Consider the following 27567-nt stretch of genomic DNA (forward strand, 5'->3'; position numbering starts at 1 on the left):
GGTGATTGGTGTCATCACACAGTCAGACATTGGATTGAGTGATATACTAAACCTGTGTGGTTATGGCTAGTCAATTGACTTGTGTTGACTTAGCATTACCTGGTGTGGAGCTTCCCCAGGTGTTCAGCGTTCTTACTCACCCGATCTAATCGTTTGGCCTCTATGTGTCTGAGGAGCTGCTGCCTCCAGTCCACAGGCATCTTGGACGCAATGTCCTCCGGTTTAGATGCCATGGCCCGCAGTTTCATGTCCGCCGTGTCCATGATGACCTTCTCGTTGCAGGTGCTGAGGTTGTAGTCCGAGGGCATTTTCTCCAGCAGGGCGGCCATGGTGGGCCGAGCGGAGACTGGCCGGGCCTGGGACGCTCCGTAGGTCTCTGTGCTGTAGCTTCGTGCAGAGAGGGGGCGCCGTTGAGTCAAGCTCTTGGTGGGGTATCCCATTATGGGCTTCTTGGGCTCCTGGTAAGAGGAGTAGTCCTCTTCGTACCTACCGTTTCGCTTGTGGAACTGCGTGTCGCCCATGGTGGACATGCTGTTCTGGTGCTCCAGCATGGGCTTGAACTGGGACCGGCCTCCACCGCCCCCGTAGTGCTGCTGCTCGGCCTGCAGCTGCATCTCCTGGGCCTCGGCCACGCGGCGGAACAGCGCCATCTCCGTGGAGCTGACCAGAGAGTCGGCCCTCCGCAGGAACCCCGGGCGCGAGCGTGGCTGCGGCTGTGGCGGTTGCGAGGGGAACTGCGACGCGTCCTCGTTCACCGGGGACTGGCCCGGGTAGGAGAACATCTGGTCTGCGGCGGTCTGGTAACCTCGGTAGCCCCGGGGGCTCACCAGCTCCTTGGGCAGCGTCTTCCCCGGCTGGTTAATGTACTCGGGCGTGTTGGGGAATGGCGGAGGGGCCCGGCGATCGGGCTTGACCATGTCCAAGGCCCCCTGCGGGTTGAAGCTTTGGTCGAAGTGATAGACCTTCTTGGGGATGGCGGGTTTCTGCTGCTGCTGCTGATGCTGCTGCTGAAGCTGCTGTAGAGCCTTGCTGCTCGAGCTATAACCATCCAGGTCATCGTCCAGCAGGGGCACCGACTGGCTCCGAGACATGCTCTGCTCCATGGCGGGCGGAAGGTCGGGCCTGTCCACACTTCCCTGGTTCTCGATGCTGTAGCTGTCCAGCGGGATGCTGTAGACCTTGTAGGAGCCCATGTCGATCTCGTCGATGCTCTGGGATTTCTTGAACTTGGCCTTGACCTCCTTCATCATGGGCGAGAGTCTCTCCGAGCTCTTGCTGATGACCAGGGTGTTCTTAGTGGGCTCCTTGCGTGCCTGGCCCTGGCCGTGCGCATAGACAGTGGGGTGACCCCTGCCTGCCCCACTGGGGTCCCGCTGGTCCAGGAAGCCCCAGCCTCCGGTCAGCGGGAAGGTGCCAGGCAGCTCGCCCATCTCCTGCTCAAAGTCCTTGCGGTCTGGGTTGGGGCTGTTGGCCGGGGTGAGTTCCAGCTTGGAGGGGAACGCGGTCCGGTCCTCGAAGGGACTGGGGGTCCGCGTCCAGTTCTGCCAGGGGTTGGGGGGCGCTGGGGGAGGCACTTCGGCGTCGGGGGTAGTGCGGACTCCGTGGAAGGGGTGGCCGGGCTGCTCCAGCTCCAGGGGCACACCAACGATGCGCTCCTGCCTCATGAGGGGTCGCCGGCCGTGCGCTGACGCGCTGTGCGGCTTCGACCCCAGCATGGGGTTCCCTGCGCTGCTGCTGCCCCCGCCACCCACTCCACCCACTCCACCCCCTCCGCCAACGCCGCCTCCCACGCCAACGCCCCCGCCACCGCCCGGCGTCTCCATGGGCGTCTCCTCGGAGACAAAGCCCGTGTTGTCGTAGTGGGGGGTGTCGTTCCAGCTGTCGAAGTTGTCGCTGAGCGGGCGACGCTCACCGCGCTGCTGCAGGGTGCTGGAGGGGGGCGTGTCCCTCTGACTCAGCAGAGGCTTGGTCTCGATGGGCTTCGGGAAAGACTGAGCCAGCCTGCAGGAGGGGGGAGGGGTGGTAGAGAGATGGAGAGAAAGAGAGGGGGATGGGTGGAGAGATGGACAGAAAGAGAGAGAGAGTGATAGGCGGATATGGAGTACAGTGAAAGAGGGATGAGGGAGAGAAAGAGAGAGGGAGGGTGTGGGGAAGAGGCAGCAGAGAGAGAGAGAGAAAGAGAGGGGGAGATGGAGAGGAAGGGAGAAATTAAAAGAGGAAGTCCAGAGGAAGAAAATGGGGAAAGAGAAGAGAAAAGAAGAGAAGAGAATGGGGAAAGAGAAGAAGAGAAAAGAAGAGAATGGGCAGAGGAGAGAAAATAGAAGAGAAAAGAAGAATGGAGAAAGACAAAAGAAGGCCAAAGATAGAGAAAAAGAGATGAAAAGAAATGGAGAGTGGAGATGGTGAGAGAGAAACAGTGAAAGGGGGAAGGAGAATAAAGTAATAGACAGATAGATAGACAGAGTGAGGAAGAGAATGAGGAAAAGAGAGAGTTCAATGCAGAGGAAAGATGTGAAAGGAAGGGAGAGAAGAGAGCAGAGAGAAAGAAAAGGAGAGAAGGGAGAGGAGAAAAGTATTGAAGCGAGAGATTACAGCTTGTCTTTCGTAAGACACCTCACTGCATGGGAGACTCCACTGGGAGAGTGTGTGTATCTCTAAAAACCACTCTGGAACCCGGCATGCATCTCCAGAACAACGAGAGAAGACATGCTGATCACCTCAGATTCCACATGCATACGTCCCAATCTGAGGGACTCTGGTGTCTGAGTGCGTGCAAACTCCAAAAGGATTATACAAATGTCTGACTGTAGGATCCTCTGTGGGCTTCTCTTTCAAATCATGACTTAATTTGGGGGTTATAAAAAAGATTTTCTTTGAAGTAACGGCACAGGCTAAGATTTTCGAGTCCACTGAGAGGCTCATCGCAATGCATTTCAATGAGGTTCTCAGTGGTCCCTCTGACTTTGGCTCTGGGAGAGAGTTGTCATGATGAACTTGTCCAAACCCCTTGTGGGTGAATAAATATTCATTTTAATGAGAGCAAAAACCAAAGTATGAACACTGCACCTTCAGAAGTGAAACCTAAACTTCAAAAGAAACTGTTGAAACATGACTTGAATGAATTTCACAGTGGCACAATACTGTAGATTTTGTATTAACATCAATAGGAGAGGTTACTCAACTTAAATCTCTCACACACACACACACACACACAATCACATATAAACATGCACATACTGTACGCACACACACACACACACACACACACCTGTTGGTCCAGTGGGTCTGCAGCGCCCCCTCCTTGCCTGCCGCCTGCAGGGCGGCGACATTTCCTGGTGGGTTGGAGGAGCCAGAGGAGCCCTGAGAGGGGGAGTAGTCAGAGTAGGTGGCCGAGGATCCGCTGTTGTTGAGACAATGCATCTTATCAGGGTCCGACTCGTCAGTGGACTCTGTGGAGAGACAATGCATCTTATCAGGGTCCGACTCGTCAGTGGACTCTGTGGAGAGACAATGCATCTTATCAGGGTCCGACTCGTCAGTGGACTCTGTGGAGAGGCAGGAGAGCACGCAAAACAATGTTCACACAAGCATCACTGCGTTGGACTCAGGGCTTAGCACAGGCTACTGGAGTGATAGCAAGTCTGCTACTGTACAAAGTTAACACACAAGCACACACATACACACACTTTTCGTCTACACAGTGTTGGGACATTTGGCCACCTTGCCCATCATTCCTTAGGCTGGCTTCATATGAGTGTCTTTTGTGCACAACAAATCTGGTGACACCAACACATGGAAAACAATCAACAAAAGTCCACATTGATGTACAATTATTTCAATGAACCAAAACAATATGGCCGCCGCAAGCTCTCTGGGTTTGCCAACCCTGTTCTCTCCCGCAATGTTCTCTCCCAAGTTTACAATTTGAGCTGCCTATAAAAGGATTTATTTCTGAATAATCATCATTTGTGCATTCCTACAGTAAGCCTCTGCACAATGAACTGCAATTAGTGTGTGTCATTACAACCTTCACCTAATTAGGAGAACAACATTCCCCAGAGACACTCTATATAGTTATTGGGAATGCAGGTCCGCGCTTTCATCTTCCTGAAGGAACTGCATATTCATTTGGAATGAACATTAGCAAACCCTGGAATTTCTTGCACACTTGGAAAACCTTGAGGCTTTTCCAATATGGGATTATTTACCTGAGCCTAAGGAGCTCCAGAAACACTGAGACAAGCACTGGAGTGAAACACAATCAGTAAAAAATAAATAAATTAATAAATAAAATTGTTGTTTTGAAGTGAAGACTTCAAAACCCAAAAAAGCCCCAAAAAAAAAAGGCTTATGTCTCTTGATGAAACAAAGAGAAAGCAAAGCCACAAAGGTTGTGGTTATGCTTTACAAAGGGTCTAACCCTTAAATTATACAGTATACAATCTTCGTCATTGTTGCATCTTTATAAAAAGGTTTCACCTCCATACATAGCGGTAAACAAACCATAGCTGAATTTGGATGTGATTTCTTGGACATTTTGCGTCCCATAGAGTGAAGTAAGGAGCTACTGTAGGGGCACCCATAGTCTTTTTATATTTCTAAAATGAACATACACTTATACATAGCCATATTCTATTGCTCTTTAATTATTTTTACTCTTATAATGTTACTGTTACTACACTGCAAATAACTGTACATACTGTACATATCTGTCTATACTGTTCATACTGAATATCCATATTTATTCTGTTTTTCTTATAATATAATACTGTTAATACACTGCATATATCATTATTATTTTTACTACTCTTGTAATGTTACTGCTACTACACTGCACATTTCTGTACATGTTCATACATTGTTCATACTGCATTTCCATATCTATTCTGCTCTTATAAGGTTACTGCTAATATGCACGTCGGAAATAGGCGACCCACCAGGCCAGCACTAACCTCCAAGCGTGGTAAACAAAATCGGATATTTCAGGCAGTAAAAGCCCCGGTAAGAACCAAACCAGATTTCGTTCAAATCTACACACCTATATGGCTACTGAAAAATGTAAGGTTCATTTATCAAATGATTGAAGTATTAAAAAACATTGAAAAATTAAAAAACATTGTTGTTTTAGAATTTTTGAACGAAAGGGCTGGCAATTGGTGCTTTTACGATAGATCCTGTTGTAATTTTCCATTGCAAATATATATATATATACATAGAAATATACATTTGGGAAACATATGGGATATAGATGAGATATGAGTCATGTTCAACGTACCTTTTTTCTCTTTACCCAGTAACACAACCTTTGGTTTGTACATGGGAGGCTCCATCAGAGTGGGCCTCATGTCGGAGATGCGGATGTCATTGGGGGATCCTCCCAAAGAATCCTGGGAAAAGAAAAACACACTCTGACTTCCTGACTGTGCCCAGGACAAGCCCCACAGGAAACTCTCTCTAAATATTTGAGTGCTTGAATTGGCCCCGTTGTAACTTTAAAATCAGATGAAAAAATACAGAGTTTTCTGTTTGATATCTATAATTTATGTGCCATTCATTTTTTTCCATCATTAATATTTTATGGATTCTGGTTGCACACAAGATGCTGTGAGAATATTAGAAAAGGAAGTAAGAGATATAGCACACAGTGGCCAGGCAAAGCTCACACTCAACTTGCATAAGCAATTTATATTTTCAAAAAACATCACCATCTCTCGAAATATTAATAGTGATCCATTACTAAAATGAGGAAAAATAACTAATTTAAAAAATGATCACTATCAGGGTTGTGCAAAATTCGAATTGCAATTCTGCTTCCTGTTTGCTACCTCAATTAAAATGCAAGTGAAATTCAAGAATTAAATTGGAATTTAAGAGCCAGTTTCAATTCAATTCTGCTATTTTGCACAACCCTGATCCCGATACTACTGCAAGACAGACCACATGAACCATTCCATTGGTTCACATGCTGTCTATATATAGTATTCAAGGTTTGGCTGTCTACACAGTATATGGTAGTCAAGGTTTGGCATGTAACAAAATGAATACTTTCTTACTTTCTTAGTGTGTATGCTGTGTCACTATTAGCATGGCAGACTATGCTTTGGGCTAATGATAAAATCATGAGTCAATGTGAGGAACAAATTACTCATTCAGTCTCCTGCTAATTCAACTACACGCCCAACAATAGCAACACAGCACCACATTTACATCTGTCCTATGAATAGGGAGTGATACACTGGTAACGGCTGATTACTTAAGACAGACAGTAATTACAATGCTTCACAAGAAACATTGGCATAAATGCTACTGGTTGTCCCTTTACAAGCAATTATCCTCTATGGCTATTGATTCACCATAACACATTTCACACAGAATCCGATCTTAATTACTTTTCAATAAATATTGACAAGTGCATTGTAACAAGTTTAGTAAAGGAGTCAACGACTGTAGTGACTGGAAATGATATTAACTAAAACTTCCAGTAATTGACTTCCATAACACAAAGTGACGTACAATGACGTACGACCTACGGCACGTATCGTTTTGTGTTCAAGTTTAAGCAGTCAAGCTAGTCAAACATCTGCTAATTTTGTTGTCAACAGTCTGATCATTGAGTACAGTGCATTTTGAGTGTCTCATGCACCATGTATCCTGTGCAGTTCTGATCATTCTTAACGTCTATTAACGTCTATTTTTGTCTGACGTTGTCAAGGATGCATGGTGCAACATGACACATTAGAACAACTCCACCTCTCTATCTCTCTAGCCATCCGCCACTCATCAGAATGACATGTGTGTGTGTGTGTGTGTGTGTGTGTGTGTGTGTGTGTGTGTGTGTGTGTGTGTGTGTGTGTGTGTGAGTTCTTCACTGAGTCTAATGACACTGGACTCATCCTGGATGCCCACAGCTCTCATTCACACCTTCCCTTCCTCATTCTCTACCTGCACCCCCCTCCCCCCCACCACACACACACACACACACACACACACACACACACACAAACACACATATACACACCACACTAGTGATCTCTCCCCTCCTCCAGGATGACTACAGCCTCCTTGGAGCTGCTGTCTCCCTCATTTTTCCCTGCTAACTTCCCATGCCCCCCCTTCCCAAACATACACACACACACACACACACACACACACACACACACACACACACACACACACACACACACACACACACACACACACACACACACACACTGTACATATATACACGCACACACACACACACGCACGCACACAAACATACTCTTTCCTTATCTAAGACAACCTCCAGCAACATCACTCTGTACCCTACTTCCCAACCCTCACATCCTTACCCACATGCATGCGTCTTTCTGCGGTGGTATGGAACCACTCTCTGAAGCCTCTTGCTCCCAGCCAAACACAAGTACACATCAATTTTTTACCACGTTCTTCGGGGCTGTGAGTAAACTGATATGGCAGGCTGGATACGCTCAGCACATTACGCCCTGAGAATACTTACTTAACTAGAAACGAACCTGCAGCAGGAGAGACAAAGCCGTCAAGTTGTCTGCCGTTGTTTAGGGGAAAAGGCTGAAGTGTGTTGCGTGCGTGCCTCTGTGTGTGTGCGCGTGTGTGTGCGTGTGTGTGTATGAATGTCTCTCTCTCTCTAGTGTGGGCGATAACGAATCAGTGTGTTGTATGTTGACTGTAGCAAGCATCTACCCACTTACTAAGCTCCACTCTGCAGCTTGCTACACACAGCACAGTTCTCAGGGGGCAGCATAGCACAGGAAGGCATCATTCACCATCAGCTCTCACTACTTTAAATTCAACTTAGGTTATCTGCAGTTTTACACAGGTCAATTTCCCCCTCCGCCTGCACAACCACTGAGCTGTGGACTCTCTCTCTCTCTCTCTCTTTTCTCTCAAAGGTCTGGTCACTTCCAGCCACTTACTATGAGGCAGAACCAGGAGGATGCAATGGACAGGCTGACATTCTCGGGCTGAGGCAGCTTGTGGACGACGTGACGTAAAGAAATCTGAGCAAAACAAACAAGCAAACAAAAAAAGAATGGAAAGGAATTGGCATGGACTAGAGGAGGAGGCGCGGGTGAGCCTGCTTGGGTTGCAGCATTAGCATTTATTAGCATATAGCGGCTTCAGCTACGTTAGCTAACGTTAGCGTACCAATTAGCAGCTATTCTAGCCACATCCTCTTTTGAAGCAGCGCCACAATCCCATGCAAGGCTCACCCACCCTTCCAATGGCTTTTAGCTGACAGAGGCAACATGAGGCCTTGGACACAACATACAAAAGACATCAGAGCTGAGCTTGAGATGCCAATCTGACAGTCATCTACACTGCTGTTCACAGCGTGGAAAAGGAGAAACAGGGAACATGTGGTAAACATGGATTATGCTACCCACTTACTGGAAAGCAACACATGATGAGATTTAGATTAAAAGAAATCCCTTCCCTGGACAGGGCATAATTTAAGACCGGCACTCATGGCAACTAAGTGCTGTCCAGTTCTGCATCTGTGGTTGAGGAATTGATTGACTGATTGATATAGATTGCTTTAAAGCAGGATATGTGTATATCTGCACTGGACGCACCTGGTCTGTTTCATTTCAGAAAGTTAGTATTTCTTGCTTTCAGAAATAAAGTATCCATTGTTGGTAATATGAATATTGAAAATAATACAATGATATTTTTGCATTGATATGTCAGGTTTGCAAGTTAAGGGGTGTACACATAGGAAGCGCAACGGCGGCAACGGCACCACTGCGCTCTGAAACCGATTATTTTCAATGGTTTGCGCAGCACAAGAATGGCTTGAGCAAAGCGCAGTGCAAGGGGCATTTTGAAGTCGAAGTTCAACCATGTTGACAACCATGTTGAACTTTGACCATGGCGCGCTGTAAATCATAGCTATTTTGCACTGAGCCCTAACACCAGCGCAGCGCAGAGCAGCGCATTATGCTTCCTATGTGTAAGCCCCTTTAGCAGAATTTCGTGCCACACTATAACAAGAAACGCACATCAAGAGGCTTGATACGATCATTCTAAATTTGGGGAGTAGAAAATTACCCTTCCCATGAGAGAAATCTCCTCTTGTGCGTTGTGTGTGCATTGTTGCTGTAAGTGCCATGCTGCTGCCAAAATATGCCCCGTTCTGTTTCCTGGGCTATGGATTGACAGGACCATCAGCTGGCCCAACAGATCGTCACTACTGAGGAGCCTCCACCTCCACTCACTCCAGAGCCTCTCAGAATACTCATGCATACCATTGACATTTCCTGCTGACCTTTCCGTCTGTTTCCTCAACACCCTCACCACCGCCGGACCCTATTTGGAGCCCAGTGCAGGACCACGTTTAATAGCTACTCTGCTTGGAGATAAGAGAATTCACAAATTGCACAGACACTCAATTATGGGCCAGAAAAGTTTCAAGCACCCCTTTAGTTAAAAAGGGGCTGCTTATTCCACATTTCAGCTGCCCCTTCCAGCCAAGAGATGACATTTCTGCTGGGCCATTAGCATTTGTGGAGATGATTTGAAGCGTCATCCACTGCTTCACCAGCACAAAGGAGGCTAATGACTCTTTTATGATCCTGTCTCTTAATAAACAATGCCGTGGCAGCTGGCATCAGGACACAAGTGAGAGGTGAGGACGTGGGGGGTGGGGGTGTGGGGAGGGGCGGGGGGTAAATCCAGGGACTCTGAGATGAAAGCCGCTCCTGATCTCTGCAGGTTTCACGTCCAAAGCCCTGCTTTTCAATACGCTAACCTTTGAAAACTATCCCCCTTGCTCCAAAGCGGCAGCTAATAACAGGCGTTTAAATTTTTTATCTTACCCTCTTAAACTCTCCTATCTGGCAGACAGTCAAAAACACAGACGCTAAACTTTATTGACTGATCGGCTTTGGCGTTTGTCCTCTATTCAGAGCTTATCCTTGAAAGACCTTTTCCAGTACAAGGCATGGCGAGGCAAGAACATTTAGCTACACTCATTTAAGCAATCAAGCCCTCAGCAAACACGGAGGAAGATATCTCACACAGTCTTCAAACAAAGATGAGACGAGGAGGATAAACTAAAATGGCGTCTCCTCTAGCTGATGGAATGGCTCCTCTATTCTTCTGGTGTCTTCAACAGCAGATTAGATTTGATGTAACATCCGCTACAGTCTGCAGACTCCAAAGAAAAAGACTGGGTTTGCTTCTATCCTGCCTGTTGGGTTCTCCATTCACCAACCAGCACATCTATTTAGCCTGGAGTTACAACTTCGACAGACTCAGGGCAAAGATCAGGGCTCCTGACCAAGGTTTGTGTTAGGTCCTCCACACACTGGCACCCTCTCAGACTTTAGACAGCAAAGGTCTACAGCTGGGTCCTCCTCAAACCAACATCGCATTGACTCTTACTTCAACAGCATCACAGACATGGAGGTAACATCCTCCACAGATATCAAAGAAAAGGTTTGAGTTTAATTCTACTCTAAGGTCCTTCTCTTAAACAACATGGCATCTACTGAGTTCTAGACAGTTCCACATTAGACAAGGAGGGGAACCTCCGGTACAGACGGCGGACGGAGAGAGTTCTGGGCCTTACTTCTGAGCTCTCTGTTAGGTCCTCCTTGTCTTTACGCTTTGGGATATCGATGGCGGAGTTCATGATGGCACTCTGATCGGTCAGCTGAGCCTGCTGGAACTCTTTCATTTCTCTATCTGTCACCTGCCATAGGAGACAAGGCCACAATATATATAGATATATAGCATATGTATATATATCTCTACATCTATGCTGTACCTTGAGGATGAAGACTTGGAATGTGGTATGTGGTACTAGGTGAGAAATCAAACGCTTGAAACTGGTCTCATTTCAAAAACCTGAAACACACACTGCATCTGCCTGTGACATGATGTCGGCAATAGTTGGTACTGATAAATTACTAGCGCAATGTCTATATAACTATGTGGAATAATGAATCTTAATGAATCTTCTTGAATCTTCTTAATGACAAAGTCACAAAGAGGGAAAAGTTGTCATTCGACACAGTGCAACCTCTCAGTCAGAAAATCATGCTCACATGTCCTGGTAGACTGTCTAGGCTCTTTTAGTGTCCACTTTCCACTTGCACATGTCCTGGTAGACCGTCTAGGCTCTTTTAGTGTCCACTTTCCACTTGCACATGTCCTGGTAGACTGTCTAGGCTCTTTTAGTGTCCACTTTCCACTTGCACATGTCCTGGTAGACCGTCTAGGCTCTTTTAGTGTCACATGTGCTTCCATGTGCTATGAATGTGGGAAAGTGAGGAAACCCTGCCATGTGAACAGTGAACAGGTGGCCTCTTTAAGAGTAGCCGCTTTAAGTGGTGCCGTACCTCTTTGGGCGGCATGGGCCATGGCGGGTCGTATTTGTCGGCGTTGTGGTGCTCCATGTTGGTACCAGATGAGCACTTGTCAGTGGCCAGTGGGTGGGGCGTCTTGCCCACCAGGTTCTGCACAGACTTCACCATGTTCTTCAGGTCCTCGGGGTAGGGGGTGGGGTAGCGCTTCAGGTTAATCTCCACCTGAGCAGGAACGTACACACACGCACACATCCACACACACACACACACATGTGCAATCATACATCCATACACACAAACACACGCATACATACATACACACACACACATACACGCGCACACACACACAGGAGCACACACATACATGCACACACACACACACACACACACACACACACACACACGCAAACACATACACATACACATATGCACACACAAACCACACACATACAACAAGACAATAGCAATAGATTTAGCCACAACGGATATGAATATTTTCTCATATCTCGCCAATTATAGTTCAGCCAAATGTCCATGGGCATTGTATTTTCCTAAGAATAGAAAAAAAACTCCACTCTGAACATTCTCCAACAGGGTATTTTACAGAGTAAAAATGACACAGCACTTCTTGGCTTTGTGCATGATGCTCCAGTTGTAAGGGTTGCTGAATATACTGTAACATTAAAATGCTGGCTGCACATGGTTTTCACTGACATAATTGTTCATTGTCATAGTTGTATTCAAAAAATCCATTCACCTGTAAAAAAATGAGCTCCTCAGCTTTGACATATTGACACTAGCTTTGATTGAGTCTTTAGTAAATAAGTAAATGAGTAAATACGTAAATACGTAAATAAGTAATAGTAAATAAGTGGATGGCCTGTGTGTGCTGCCCCTAAGCAGCTGATCCTATAGAGAGGGCGGGAAACCTTCACTTTTCCTGAATTGTCCTCCTCTTCCTTCTTCTCCTCGAACTCAAAGGCCACGGTCATGCGCTGCTGCCTCTGCTCCTCCCACAGCGTGGGGTTGAAGCTGTCGCTGTCCGACTGGTAGTCTGGGGAACGTCACAAGCAGGTTTATTACAATGTCCAGTTTATCATCCGTTAGCATGAGAGATGGAACAGCAATGTTCTAGCACAGATAAGATAGCCGACCTCAGAGCAAGAGAGCAAGAGAAATTAAACTAATAAAACATTGTATCATTTATGTAATTTAGATGTTAACAAATGGGTAGTCTGGGCGGATTATAATCTGGTATAATCCGTTTACCCTCTTCATGTCGTGGTTGCTGGGGAAACATGTAGTTGGTGAGGACCCTCTGCTTAGTCTCGGGGTGGGCCTCTGTCTGCAGAGGTATCAGGGCCTTCGACTGCAAGGGTCAAACACACAGGTCAAAGGTCAAGGTCATAGAGTCAAGGGTCACAGTCATCAATATCACAGGCATATCTCATTTCCTCAATGTGAAATATGTACAGTATCACATAAGACAGCGTCATGATGTTTAATGTAGACCCTCTGATATCATTCTGATAACATTCTGTGTACTGGTAATATCAGTTTACTCGGTGTATTATTGTATATGAACAGGGTTACAGGAATCCCCATACATTTTTACAATATGACAAACAGTGGTAGCGTAAGGACCTAGGCTATCATGCAGGAACCAGAAAAGTCGTGGGTTCATTTGTGCCCTTGAGCAAGGCACTTAACTCCAAGTTGCTCTAGGGAGACTGGCCCTTGTAATAATTGACATATGTAAGTCACTTTGGATAAAAGTGTCAGTCAAGTGAATAAGTAGCTAAGCAACTAATTGACAGTCCTCCTTCATACCTGATTGTCTGAGAGCCAGAGTGCAGCAAGATCTTTAAGTTTAGTGAAAGTGAACGGTAGATTTTTCAACCTGTTGAAAAATGACAAGATGAGACAAAATGATGGAAATGTTTGAATATGTAAGCATTTCACACTGCACAGTATGGAAATCAGCAGAAACTGTTCATGACACATAAAGTGAATCAATTTGTGTAAATACTGTCCTGTTTGTGTAAAGAGGCCGATGTAAATTCTTTCTCTCTCTCTCTCTCTCTCTGTCTGTCCTTACAGTAGGGCAGGCCAACTCTCAGAAATGATCTAAACTCAACATCCTCCACTAATTGCATTATCTACATCCTGTAATCACACATACACACAGTAATCACCGTCTGCTCAGCCAAAGGGCTTCAAGGCCATTTGTTTTATCACACGGAGGTTTGTTCATCTTATAGAGATATGAGATCACCGAGTTCTAATTGCTAAACATTGAGGTTCTAAACATTGAGGTTCTGCAGTATGTGGATGAGGACGTGTCATGTCTGGGCTACAAAGAGGCTTTTGTCCTCTTCATCTCTCTCCACACCAGGGCCACCTTCCATTATTAATGGGACGAGGGGAAACTTCCAGATATTATTAAGAGATGCAGGGGATGACATTTGAGAGGTGTGTGAGAGAGTGTGTGCATGAGTGTGTGCGTGTGTGTCTGTTTTGAGACACGTTGTTTTGTGAGATGGTTTGTGTCTGTGTGTGTAGGTATGTTAGGGCCTGTGTGTGAGTGTGAGTACTGTATGTGTGTGAAGGCCAATTTATAGTCCAGGCGACAAGTGTCGCTCGACAAAACAAAGTGCTTCCAACAGATGTCGCAGAGCTGTAGGCTTTGATAGTCCAGCGCCAGTAACAAATTGTCAAATAGAACATCAACTAGTTTCTATAACAACTTGGACATTCAGTGTGAAACAAAAATAAATAGACACACCAGGACCACGGAAACACAAAATAGATCTCAAACGATATATGTGACAATCTCTATGAGACCCCAGCAGACAGAAATTGCAGATTTTTTGTCAAGCAGCACTTGTCACCCGGACTGTAAATTGGCCTTAACTGCGAAGATTAGCTGGACTGTTAGGTAATCATTTCAATCAGGCACGTGAGCAGACAGACCCTTGACTGAGCCTGATCCACTGTGTTTTCCTTCAGGTGGTCCCTTCCTTCAAGAGGCCCTGCTCCGGATAGGGCCTCTTCCTCTCCAGAGCCCTCTATTTCACTAAGGAGACCACATCCACCCACACATTTACCAACCCTAACACAACAGTGGTAACTAAAAGCCTCATAATACCCTGCCCCATAAAACAAACTCTTGAGATAGAAATAAATGAATACGAAACATGTCAATAAAGGAAGTTAAATGAGCTGCAAAGGTGGGCGGTCGATTAAGTAGGGCTGGTGTGACCTCTCTGCCCATTTCCCTCTGTCAGAAGTGCCCACAGAGTCAAGGCAGTCTTAATGGCATCCATGTTAAGTGCATCTTAATTACCTCCAATGCTCTTAATCACAGCCAGAGCATCTAAACATCTCATAAATAGGCTCCTTAATTAGTCATGGGCAATGAGGAAGTGCTCACTAATGCAGCGCGTCGCCACCGCCGCCACTCTCCTAATGCGCCCATCAGGAAAAACAACAACACACAGCCCGGCCTCCACGGCAACCACCTGGCCCTTTAGAGGAATGAACAGCGCTTCCAAAACAGAAACACGGAAACTTCTGGAACAGAGCGAGAGGCTAGATCCACCGTTCCGTGACGAGAACACATTAACCCGCTTGTGCATCCCATGTGGATCATTGTGTGGTACCATGAGGCTTTTTAAAAAAAAAAAAAAAAAAAAAAGATAAATCATGGATTGAGGCCTACAGGTCACTAGTGAAACGAAAGAGGGTCCAGACATTATGCTGTGACAGACCAGAGCAAACGAGCCCAGAGGGAAGCATCAGGTGTTGCCTACCTATTGTCGCTCAGATTGAGAACGCGGAGTTTCGTCATCTGGCCGATCTCATCAGGCAGAAACTCCAACTTATTGGAGCGCAAAGACATGACTGTCACATTCCTGCAGTTGCCAATCTGACACAGGAGAGAAGAGATGATACACACGGAACTAAAATTAGCACAAACATATGCATATGTAAATTAATACACACACATGCACACACACACACACACACACACACACACACACACACACAGAAACAAACACACACACTCATATGCAAACATATGCTGAAGAAAACATTACTGAGGACCATCTGCCAGCTCTCACACACACACACACACACACACACACACACACACGTGTGCACACACACTCACTGGACAGGATTGGGCTCATGACTGTCCCAAGTAGCATCACAAAGCAGTGAGTGATCCATCATCCAATGAAAAGCAAGAGGACATCACATCATATTTCACTGTCACAGTGAACAAAAACACACACACACCCTTCCTGTCCAAGAACCTGAATTATGGAGCTTAGATAAAGAGAGCTGGACTCGCCCGCTACTTTCAAGGGGAGAGGAGAGGGTGGCTGGCGCTGAGGCGGAATCTGAGGCTAAGGCATCAGGCCCGTGGCCAGGACTAAACAGAGGTGTCCTTCCTGCTGGACACTCCGGTGCAGGCACTGATAAGACCCCTGGCAACCAAGGAGAGGAGGGGAGAGGAGGGGAGAGGAGGGGATAGGAGAGAGAGAGGAGATGGGAGAAAAGGAGAGGAGAGGAGAGGAGAGGAGAGGAGAGGAGGAGAGGGAGAGGACAGCCAACGCTGAGTCGGAATCTGAGGCTGGGGCAATCAGGCCCGTGGCCAGCCGTAAACAGAGGTGTCCTTCCTGCTAGTGGCTCCAGCGCTGGCCCTGATAAGAGCCCTGGCAACCGAGTGGAGAGGAGAGGAGAGGAGAGGAGAGGAGAGAGAAAGAGAGAAAGAGGACAGGAGAGGAGGGGAGAAGAGAGAGAGATGAGATGGGAGGAGATGAGAGGAGATGGGAGGAGAGGAGAAGAGTGGAGAGGAGAGAAGAAGAGAAGAGAGAGAGGGGGAGAGGAGTAGAATAGAGGAGAGGAGATGAGTGGAGAGGAGAAGAGAGGATGAAAGGAAAGGAGAGGAGAGGAGATGCGGAGAGCTGTACAAGGGCCAGTCCTGAGCCTGAGAGCACAGGGAGGATGGAGATAACACAAAGAGAGAGAGAGAGAGAGAGAGAGAGAGAAGAGAGAGAGGGGAGAGAGGGGCAGAGAGAGAGAGGGATAAAGAGAGAATGATGGAGAGAGAGAGGGAGAAAGAGAGAGAGAAATAGAGGAAGAGAGTGAGGAGAGAGAAAGAGAGAGAGAGTGAGGGAAGAAAAGGAGTAGAGGGAGAGACAGATGGGGAGAGAGAGGGAGAGACAGACAAAGAGAGATAAATAGAGGGGAAAGAGCAAGAAAGAAAAGAGAAAGAAAGAGGCAGACCAAGACAGAAAGAGAGAGGAGAGAGAGAGTGGGGTGGCACAGGGTGGCATGAGGCATGGTCACAGCATGGACCCGTGCCCACTTGGATGGCTGAGTGGCAGCCTGGCTGGCAGGATGTGCGGCTGGCTGGCTGGCCAGCTGAATGGCCGACTGGCTCCAGCATCCCCCTGCTATCCCTCCACCATCCCCCCGCTCTCTCAGGAGCTGAGCCCAGGCCAAGGCCCTAATGAGCGATAACCAAGCGCACTGAGGAGACTATCAGCCCTGCACTCTATCAGTGCAACTCTACACCACACACAGGGCTCTCAAAGAGACAGCAAGCCAAGGCCAGTTACTTTACCCCACTTCTACCACAATTACCACAAACAGAAATGTGAATTAAGTATCTCAGTCTAGACTTAATTGGGGGTCTTTTTTCTTCAAGTGACCGAAATGGGCCTCCATACAAACACTTATGTATACAATAAATATGTTCACAACTCCTTACAATGTACAGGTGCGTCTGATTATGCATATTGATATATTACAAACCTTACTTGCATAACTCTTAACGTGTACTCACCTCCCTAGGCAGTTCTGACAGGAGGTTCTCGTCAGCCGCAAACGTGCGCAGGCTGGTCAGGTAGCCGATGGTCGGAGGCAACGACTCCAGCTCATTACAGCTGCAGTCAAACTCCTCTAAGAGCGCCAAACTACAGGAACATGAGAGATGCCACCGATAAGGAGCGGAGATTAACATGATGCTGTAGACTATGACGCTGTAATCTATTTAAAGATCACATTGTTTGAAACTTCATTTAACAGTTACATTCAAAACTACGACAAATATACCAATCATATTATCTTACCGTGAGGATGTGACACAGACAAACATTAGTTCCATTTCACAAAACATGTATGCATACAGTATCTACAAACCCTAAGACTGCATTTACATTACACAGCCCCTATTACAATGTAACTGTATCATTACATGTATGTTCTGAATGATGTTCACTGATATCACGCCGATACCTTATTATCAAGCTATGGTTACAGTTAAGAGTATAGTTCACAAGGCAAAGTAAAGTGACTGATATTTAGCAGACTCTTTTATCCAAAGTGACACAGTCTCGCAATAGTAGGTTTGAACCTGAGCTGGTGAGGTCATCACTGCTATGCCATGAGTCATGGCTAGGAGTTTGGTTACAGATTTATAAGCACACAACACCAGAGTGCTGATAAGCACTGCTAACTCATGTGTTACTCTGTAGGTAATGCTATACACATGCAATGCAACAAGGGCTTTGTAAAAAGCGTTTCTCACACTAATAAATGATGTGGTAATATTTGATGCAATGCACACAGGTAAAGTTTCAGAGAAGGCTGGGATTTAAGATATTCCCAATCACACCCATATTTGGACAATGAAACAAACAACTACAAATAAATGAACAAATATGTGGTGAAAGGAATGACAATGGAATGATGTTAGGTGTCTCTTCAATGCAAAACTGAGACCATAGCAGAATCAATCTAGTGTTGAGAACTTTATTCCTCCAAGCTGCTTTCAAAGTCAGAAACTTTAGCTCAGAGCCTTCAGATTCATCCTTATACTAATAAAAAAGATCAAGTATATAAGCCACATCATCCAGTCTGCTATACTTATTCATCTAAACGACCAGAGTGTTTATTGAGTCAAGTGCTTCAACTGTGCCAAAATGTGTCTCGCATCAGAGACAAGATGTTTTCCAATCTGTGTGGGGAAATCCCAAAATGTGTTTATCCCTTTGTGAACAGTGGGGGAAGAGATATTCCATATTTCTCCCGTCCACACCGTGTGGTCATTTTCTCCCGTCAGCACCATGGGGTCTTTAGTCCAACATTTGGACCCAGCTGGCCCTCCATATGCACGGCGTCGTTGTGCCGTGTCAATTTCAGCGTACTGTATATTCTCCACAGACACCAAAGGTGAGCGCTTGTCTGAATAAACAGGCTCGTGGTCGACAAGAACAGGAGTATAAGAACACAGGAACAGTTCGGAGGCTACTTACCCTAATTTTGGGCGTCCACTAAGTAGGTCATTTTAGACGCATGTGTGGACGACACACACACACACAAAAAAAATTGACCAATGACAAACCAAGAATTCATAAAAGGTGCACAGAATCACAGGCATGAGGAGAATGTGAGTGACATGTCACCATGGAGATGGTGGTGGTGGTCATAGTGGCATCACTATCTCTCAGGAGAGATCACACTCTCCCTGTCTGTCAGGACCTGACTTATTCATCTGAAGACATTTAACTTGATTAAACTTCTCAGCCTTTCACTTCTCTGTGAATGTCATCAGATTGCTCTGTTTTATTTGCATTTTTTTTAAAAGGTAACCATTTAAATCTTTACTAAACATTTAAATCAACTGCTATCTCCAGAAGTAATTATATGATGGATTTTGCAATGCTGAGCTAGGCAAAGGAAGAGGAATAATTACTTAACAGCACCTAACAGGGTGACAAAGTACATTGTCGCCTCTCTCGGCGTGAATTGCGGTATTGCCAATCAGCATTTTGCCACGCGAAGTGAGAAGAACCGACAGCACAGAGGTGTGAGACACACAAGCGCACACACACACATAGAAGATCCACAGGCCTGCCTATATATATATATATATAGGTCTATTGTGTTGAGGACACAACTGAGCCCAAATTTAATGTGACTGCAACGTAAACGCATGTTCCCTGCATGTCCTAATGAGATTATGCATAACCTAGCCCTGAGGCCAGCATGGAGCATATTACAACAGCAACACACACATTTACAGCTAGTCTTAAACATGCTCACACATCGGAGAGAGAATCTATTCTGCTTCTTATGGTCTTATGTGTATGTGTGTGTGTGTGTGTGTGTGTGTGTGTGTGTGTGTGTGTGTGTGTGTGTGTGTGTGTGTGTGTGTTTGGTGGTGGCTGGGTGGAAAGAGATTATCATTTTAAGAGGTGTTTTAAAATACTGCTGCTTTGGGGAGTTTATTTAAAAAATTGCACCCTTTTTTTTTTGCTCACCTTCCAATGTTGTTAGGCAGTGAGGTAAGCTGGTTGTCATCTACTTTTAGCGTTGTCAGCTTTTTCAACATTCCTGTGGCAGAAAAACACACAGCAATGACAAGCACAACCTGGCTTATTTGTAATATGACACACATTCATTCACATTTTAGTACACAGATAAAGCCTTTCCAAAGCATGAATCGAGGTTTTAGCAATATGCTCTTCAAGACAACACTTTAAGAAACCTCAGATATCATGCAGATAATCAATCAGTAAGCATAGTGTGCTCACTTTATGTTGTATACTTATTTAGTATACTTAAATAGGGTTACTAGCGTGACGCACTGTGTACTCACTCGGCAAGTCCAGATTATTGTTCATGAATTCTGTAAGTCCACTGTAATAAGTATACTCATATAAATATAATATGATAATAATAATTATGTAAGTCCACTGTAGTAAGTATACTCATGTAAATATAATATGATAATAATAATTATGTAAGTCCACTGTAATAAGTATACTCATATAAAGGGGGGCTGATTCATGTAACATGAGTTACTGAAGCACCAAAAACATGTCCACTCACTGCAGATTTTCTCTTTTCACTCAAACATCACAGTATTGATGAGATGACAGTAATCTGACCCAGGGATAGATCCCAAACAAAGTCAGCGTGTCTACCCTTTTCTCTCTCTCTCTCCTCTCTCTCCCTCTCTTTCTCTCTCTCATCCTCTCTCTCTCTCACCACTCCTTCCCTCTCTTTCTCTCTATCTCTCTCTCTCTCTCTCTCTCACACACACACACACACACAAACACACACTCCGTCTGCGCACCTATAGAGTCGGGCAGCTGCTGCAGCATGTTGGAGGACAGCAGGAGGTCTTCTAAGGACTCACAGCCCGAGATGTCCGCATCCAGAGCCTCGATCCTATTCTTGGCCAAGTCCAAGTACCTGAGCTGCCGCAGCTTCCCTATAGACTACACACACAGGAGCAAAACACGCATGACACAGGGAATCTCTCCCGTGCACTGTACACACACAAGAGGAGAATGTGCATGAAACAGGGAATCTCCCATCTATTGTACACACAGGCACACCACAAGACAATAAGGGGCTCATCACCAAAATGATTGTGTTATATTTTATTGACGAAATAAAAGCATGACTTAATAACATGGATACCTTTCTTACACTGAAAAAGATAATCCTATCATAATACTGTTGCTAAGGCTTCGTATCCAATCATAACAAAGGATGTTCTTGTTATGTGTTACCCAGTGAACACTATACACAAAAGCTGTACACAGCTGTACTCAAAATCCCACCATTTTCCAAGAAGCTTCATTTTTTTGCTAAAAAGCAATTCATTGATGACTGAAATCTTTACACAGAAGTTCTTTTATCTTTCCCAAGCACAGTATTGCTCAAACCACACTGCAACAAAGTTTGGCAAAAAACGTCAGCAACACAATAATTAACAGAAATAGCTAACTATTATCGATAGTCTCTCAGCATCCCTCATCCGGCTGATGGGATATAAATCCATAGTGGCGACTCACTGATAGATTTGGTGTGTTTCTTTAGGTGTGTGCTTTCAGTGTGTACTTTAAGTGTGTATTTTAGGTATGTACTTTAAGTGTGTGCTTTTAAGTGTGTACTTTAAGTGTGTACTTTAAGTGTGTACTTTATATGTGTACTTTAAGTGTGTACTTTAAGTGTGTGAGCCCATCTGCCTGATACCACCGCAGATGGGAGGTGACTCAACTAATCAGCTAGCAGCAGTCTACAGCCTCAGCAGCCTATAGCCTCAGCAGCCTACAGCCTCAGCAGCCTATAGCCTCAGCAGCCTACTGCCTCAGCAGCCTACAGCCTCAGCAGGCAACTGTCTCTCCTTAGTAACTTTATAAACATGCAACTAGAATGGCTGCTGTCCACGTCATGACATAACAACAAGTACTAATTTCCACTCAAAAATGTTACTGCAATAGTTGATGTCCATGTCACAACAGTAAAATCTCACACAAAGTCTGTTATGCATTTTCTACACAGCTAATGCATGTCTCTTAATGAATGGAAAACGGCCAGGCACTGCACAAATGATATCCTCTAGCGAAGAGTTTAACAAATCCTACATCACTAGAGTGTAGATGCTATGACAGAAAGACCCCTTGGTCATGATGGACCCATTTCAATAGAATATATCACAATAGAAAGGATGCATCCGTAACATACTTTTGCTTTCACTGTAACTGTGTTATTTCACTTAACAAAGTGGTCACGTAACATTTCATCAGACTAGCCTCTCTTTCAGTGTCAAGTGATTTGTTTTTGATACAGATTCACATGCTATGTACTGTAATGTTGGTTATTGGAGAGGGACTCACCCCTGGTATTCTCTGTATTGAGTTGTTATCCAGCCACAGTTCTTTCAGATTGTGTATCTGCTCCAAAACCTCTGGCTTAAAAAAGAACAAACAATGCAGTGGAAGCATTATCCCCTGAGAAAAACATTGAAAACATTGAAAACAACAAAACGTCAACAGGCCATTCTCAGTATCTCATTTCCAAAATCACTGCTATCAATCCAGTTTTCAGCTTCATCTGCATGAATATGAAATAAAAAGCGAGATTATTTTTCAGAGTTCTCTCCGATAGACAGCGTGTCAAAATGACAGTTTTAAAAAAGCTCCATGATGACAATGACTCATAAACTGCTTGGTAAAGAGACACTGTGCCAACACAATCCATCAATCTTCTGAAAGGGAGCAGCAGACATCCTGCCAGTGATGAGGTCCCGGCTGGCCGACTGCTGGCTGAAATTAACCAGATGGCAAATGGCTCTGGGCCAGAGCCAGACTGGATCAGAGCCAGAGCTCAGCCAGAGCCCAACCAGATCAGAGCCAAAGCTCAGCCAGAGCCCAACCAGATCAGAGCCAGAGCTCTGGTGGGTCTGCTTGTGTCACAGTTTCTGCGGGTCGCACTGGACATTACACACACAAACACAAACGTGTGTGCGTGCACACACACACACACACACACACACACACACAAACACATACATGCAGGTACACACATGCACACACACACGCACACACATAAACAGACATGTACTGTATACGCTCACAGACATACAGACACACACGCCTCCAAACACACGCACACATTACACTCACAGATACACCCCCACTCGCAAACACACACACACAAGTGTACACACACGCACCCCGACCCCCATGATCAATTTAAATCTCTCTGATATGCCTTTCATGCATTTTATTTCCCCAGCATGTTGCAGTGCTAAAGTGCTTTTATTTCTCCACCCGGTCTGACGCCTTTCACTGGGCTCTCCATAGTGAAATTCTATGCACTGAACAAACAGCAAATGGCATTGAGCAAAAGATGGTGTTCCCTCTACACTGATTTTGCCATGGCGGCCCCCTACATTAACATGATTGCCCCCACTACATAAGAATTAGGGCAGACGCACACTGTAGTCACAAGGCCCTTTCACACTGGCGAAATCGCCGCGATTTTATGTACCAGAATCGGGGAACGACTGTCCCTTTCACATAGACCGAGGCGGAACGGCGGGACAAAGTGTCTCGCCAAATTTACTACCAAGCCCCCTAGACATTTTGCCGAGTTTTTTCGTTCCGGCACCAGTGTGAATGGGTCAAGGCGGAAAGGGGAATCTGGGCGGGCATTTCGATGCTATGTCCAGCCCACCACAGGAGATTGCAAAAAATCTAACTGATCAAAAGCAGCAATGGCAGAGACGGCACATTATGTCAATCTATAAATTCACAAAGTCTCCAGTCATTCAATGCCTGCTAGAGTTGACTGTAGCTTGGAATGCAATCAGTTGCCATAATAGGCTATCCTAAAATCCAGCGAAAAAACAAAGCATGAACTCATGAGCGTCTGTCTGCCCTTTGTATATCCTCTGATTGTAATGCTTACAGATATCTAGGCGATATTTGTAACATTTGTTTTGTATTTGGCCTGTTATAAAATCATGTAGACCTATTGAACAATTTAAACACATTAGGAACCGCAAAGTTGGAGACATGCATAAAGACAAATTTAAAACCGGATTACTCTGGAATGACTAACTGTACAGGGACAGGCTTTACACCTTTGGGTTCGGTAAGGTCTGCTGTTTATTCTGATATATGGTTCGTCATGTGTTGAGGTAAAGTTCGCGAAGTATTCCACCAAGATGAATGGGTAGGGAAGACGGGCGCAAAAAATATGATTAAATTAAAGTTACTTTTCTCGCGAACCGTTTACCACAATAACTAACCACTAACATCGTTTAAAAGCTGAGAAAAAGCTCTTTCGTGTGATACATGTGATGTCTGTGATAATAGGGTACTTCGCAAGTAGTTCAGCAAATTTAGGTGGGACAGAATACCTATACAGAGCAGTAGCTCTGGCCATATCGGCTCTGGCTCACATGATGTATGCTTTAAATGCATTATCGCTTCACTACCCAACACGCGAACAAGAAAGAAAAGAAAAAAGAAACCAATGTGCTTATGTCGCGATTTTCGATAGGCCCAGGCCTAGAGAAAAGACAGCTATGGTAACCTAACAATTAGGATTTGCTTTGCCTACACTGCTGTTTGGTTGTCCCAAACTTTGAGACGATCCATACTCGCATTAACTGAATCTTATCAACCCGAACTGCGATGTTCCAAAGAGAGTGACAGATGCTATGCCTAATAATCTCACTGCCTTCGGCATAACTGCTAACAGTGCGCCTAGGCCTACTGTTAAACACCTGAAAAAATATTAAGCTGCTGTTTTCTTTTCATGACGAGCACTAGGCCTACGCTGAAATGATTTATGACTGAATGGAACGTTGCGTTTTTAAGCGCCAGAACTGCTTATCACGTCGTGTGACAAAGTTTACACCAATCATCATCTTTTAATGTATCCTTATGTTGAGATGTCCATTCTCTTTGCCCTAGGCTATCATTTGTGCGCGAAGCATGTTTCAATTAAGACAATACACAAGCTATTTTTTTATTGTTGTAATATTGAATGATTTCATGAATAAATTGTATGCACAGTGCGTACAGGATTACGGCTGGTGGCGCCACTGACCAAGGCCACAGTAGCCTGTGAACCTCTGATTTTCAAAGGGAAATCACAGCAAACGCAAGGGCAACTCTTCTCTTCAATTTCCCTTTCAAATTACTTTTTATTGTCTGAAGAATCTAACATTCTAACAGCAAAGCAAATGCAAGCTAACCAAAGTGCAGTCGGTTCTCCCGCCATGGTTTTTGAAATCACACACCTGCTGTATCTGAAGCCCCACACACGCATAATAAGGCCTACGACTATAACTCTACACGCCCCCTGTTGCACATCACAATTTAATTTACTATAGCTGATCCTGCCTTCTTGCTCCCCAAAATGCCGCATCATGTGAACAGATCAGCAGGCCGGCAAATTTTCACCTCGCTTTCAGACACAAAAAGACGGCAAAAAGACGTCTCCTCTTCCCGCAAATTTAGCGGGATCTCTGTGTGAAAAGGCCTACAGTCACCTTTTAAATGATCCTGCTGACGTGCCCTCCCCCCTGACTGGCGCTCACATTGCAACTTAACAATAAGTAGAACTAGTCAGAGGTTATTAGGACTTGTTCAGTTTCACTCCCCATATTGTTGTGTTTATTTTATTTTATTTTATTTTTTTTTTTTTTTTTTTTTTTTGGGGGCATCCAACAAATACAGAGGAGTGTTTTAGAAAGAGTATAAGAGTGTTTTAGGAATACTGTGTAAAGAGCGGATGGAGCTGCTGTGTGTCCTTCATTGTCAATGAGCAGGATTTGTAGGCCTCTCTTTACTTTAGAATTGTTGTAAAAAATATGCTGCACATAACAGAAGTATTACGGCCATTTGGAAACCTGAATTCGCCTCACTGGAACTTAAGCCTAAATGAGACGGACAAAAAAAAAAAAGGGAAACAGAAGATGTTGGCAGGAGGTCGGACTTGGCACCTTGGCTGCACCTCCTGTTCTTGCCGGAAGAGAGATTAAACCCTTGGCTTGAGCTCTGGCTCTTCCGAAGCAGCGGCATATTTTCTGTCTTTAAGGCCACCGCAATTATGCTTCCCCACTCCCTTTATGTGCAGCTCTGCTGTCATTACTAATATCTGATTCAGGTCCAAACTCCCTCGGCTGTTTAAGTCTCTCTGTGTGTGTCTGTGTGTGTGTGTGTGTGTGTATGAGTGAGCGGGGGCGGATCTGTGTGTGAGTGTGTGTCTATGTGTGACTATGCCTGTGTATGTGAATGTGGCTGGTAGGACAGTATGTGTGCGTCATATGTATGCATTTGTGTGTGTGTGTGTGTGTGTGTGTGTGTGTGTGTGTGTGTGTGTGTGTGTGTGTGTGTGTGTGTGTGCTCTGAAAGCTGTGAAATGTCTGAGACTGCCGACCGGAAGCCCTGCAGCCTGATTCTGGAGTTCTACAGCCTGATTCTGGAGCTCTGCAGCCTGATTCTGGAGCCTGCCCGGAAGTGGGTCATGTGTGGACAGGAAGAGTGCGCTGTCCACAGGAGTCCTCCACTTTCTTGGGGGCTTTGAACAGTAAAGCACGCTTCCCGTAATGCCAAACCATCTGTTCTCTTGGAAGTAATGAGTCAAGCACGCCTTTTTTCCTCTCCCTCCCTCTCTCTCTCCCTCCCTCCCTGTCTCTCTCTCACACACACTCTCTCTCTCTTTCTCTCTCTCACATACACACACACTCTTTCTCTCTCTCTCTCTCTCTCTCTCTCTCTCTCTCTCTCTCTCTCTCTCTCTCTCTCTCTCTCTCCCCCTAGTACCACAAGGACAGAGTGTCCTGAATACACAGTCTGTCCTGCGTACTTCACCATAAAACAAAGTTTATGGCCAATTAAGAGGCTCTGCAGTGCTCCAGTCTCTTGCTGGTCAGGGTCGTCCATTAGTGTCCATCTTCACGAGCCTCTCACTGATCTCCGCCAGGAGCCCGCTTGTCCCTCAGGCTTAACCAAGGGCCGGAGCCTCACACAAAACATCACACACACTCACATCCATCATGCACGAATGAGACGTCACAGAGTCATGTAGCCTAATCTAACATAGCCAGGCATGTGAGTATGCAACCATGGTAACACTGGTAGGCGTATGCGTATGCAACCATGGTAACACTGGTAGGTGTATACGTATGCAACCATGGCAACATGGCGTCTGACAGTTCTCAACCAATCAAAACCACCGGAGGATGGGCGCTGGAGGAGGACTGACCGTCTATGGGACGTGTAGTCCCTGTAAAAGTAAAGGACACTTAGAGGGAGAGTCTGTGGGTGTAGCTTGTAGGTGTAGCATTGAATTTGCACAGTCTTTCAGCCCATAATTCTAAACAGGTGTGTGAACACCGTGAATTCTCATCCCAGAGTGCCAATCTCACATCTTTGTCTGCGAGGCAACAGAGATGTGTGATGTGCACGGCTATCTCTCGCTAGCAGCATTGTCTCCTTTCGCCAATCGCCATCTTCTGTGTCTTTGGATTCTGTGCATCAGCTTAATCGTCATTTTATGCTCGCACACTAATCCCCTTAAAGGACACTGCTCAGAACGTCTCGTCCCGAACATTTTGAAGGACTCCAAACAAGATTTCCAAACAGAAATTCTCTGTTTTTCTGAGCAGTTTTTCCACTAGCTGTCTTATTGGCCTATTTCTAGCAACTTGAAGAATGCAATAGTACTCACACATGTGCATCTTTGTCCAAAGTCAACATGCACTAACCAAACTCACACCCATCTACTGTAATAGCAGAGAGCCATACATCATTCTCGGTGGTGGCCCTGTTTCAGCAGAAGCTCCACCCGTATGGATGCTTATCCTGTGGGCCTCAGTCTACAGGCTGTCCCCAGGGGTTCCACAGCA

General features: G+C 45.4%; 1 protein-coding gene across 12 annotated transcripts in view; it reads right to left on the reverse strand.

Moving 5' to 3' along the window:
* Positions 1–27567, reverse strand: part of lrrc7 (leucine rich repeat containing 7) — a 135301-nt gene that overhangs the window by 15367 nt on the left and 92367 nt on the right. For 6 of the 12 annotated variants that reach the window (XR_007194572.1, XR_007194570.1, XR_007194571.1 and 3 more), the window contains 15 exons: positions 22037–22111; positions 20485–20629; positions 19667–19739; positions 18659–18676; positions 17188–17317; positions 15143–15258; positions 13161–13230; positions 12600–12699; positions 12260–12384; positions 11364–11552; positions 10592–10714; positions 7935–8018; positions 5276–5387; positions 3269–3449; positions 141–2001 (listed from right to left, as the gene is read on the reverse strand). Coding sequence is in view for 1 of the 12 variants with exons in the window: in XM_048252558.1 (XP_048108515.1) it covers positions 141–2001; positions 3269–3449; positions 5276–5387; positions 7935–8018; positions 10592–10714; positions 11364–11552; positions 12260–12384; positions 12600–12699; positions 13161–13230; positions 15143–15258; positions 17188–17317; positions 18659–18676; positions 19667–19739; positions 20485–20629; positions 22037–22111 (3402 nt within the window). In the remaining 11 variants the exon portion in view is untranslated. The remainder of the gene's footprint in view (positions 1–140; positions 2002–3268; positions 3450–5275; positions 5388–7934; positions 8019–10591; positions 10715–11363; positions 11553–12259; positions 12385–12599; positions 12700–13160; positions 13231–15142; positions 15259–17187; positions 17318–18658; positions 18677–19666; positions 19740–20484; positions 20630–22036; positions 22112–27567) is intronic. The other 6 variants (XR_007194567.1, XR_007194569.1, XR_007194568.1 and 3 more) reach the window with 6 other exon arrangements.

Source organism: Alosa alosa, chromosome 9 (assembly GCF_017589495.1).
Source record: "Alosa alosa isolate M-15738 ecotype Scorff River chromosome 9, AALO_Geno_1.1, whole genome shotgun sequence".
NCBI lineage: Eukaryota > Metazoa > Chordata > Actinopteri > Clupeiformes > Clupeidae > Alosa > Alosa alosa.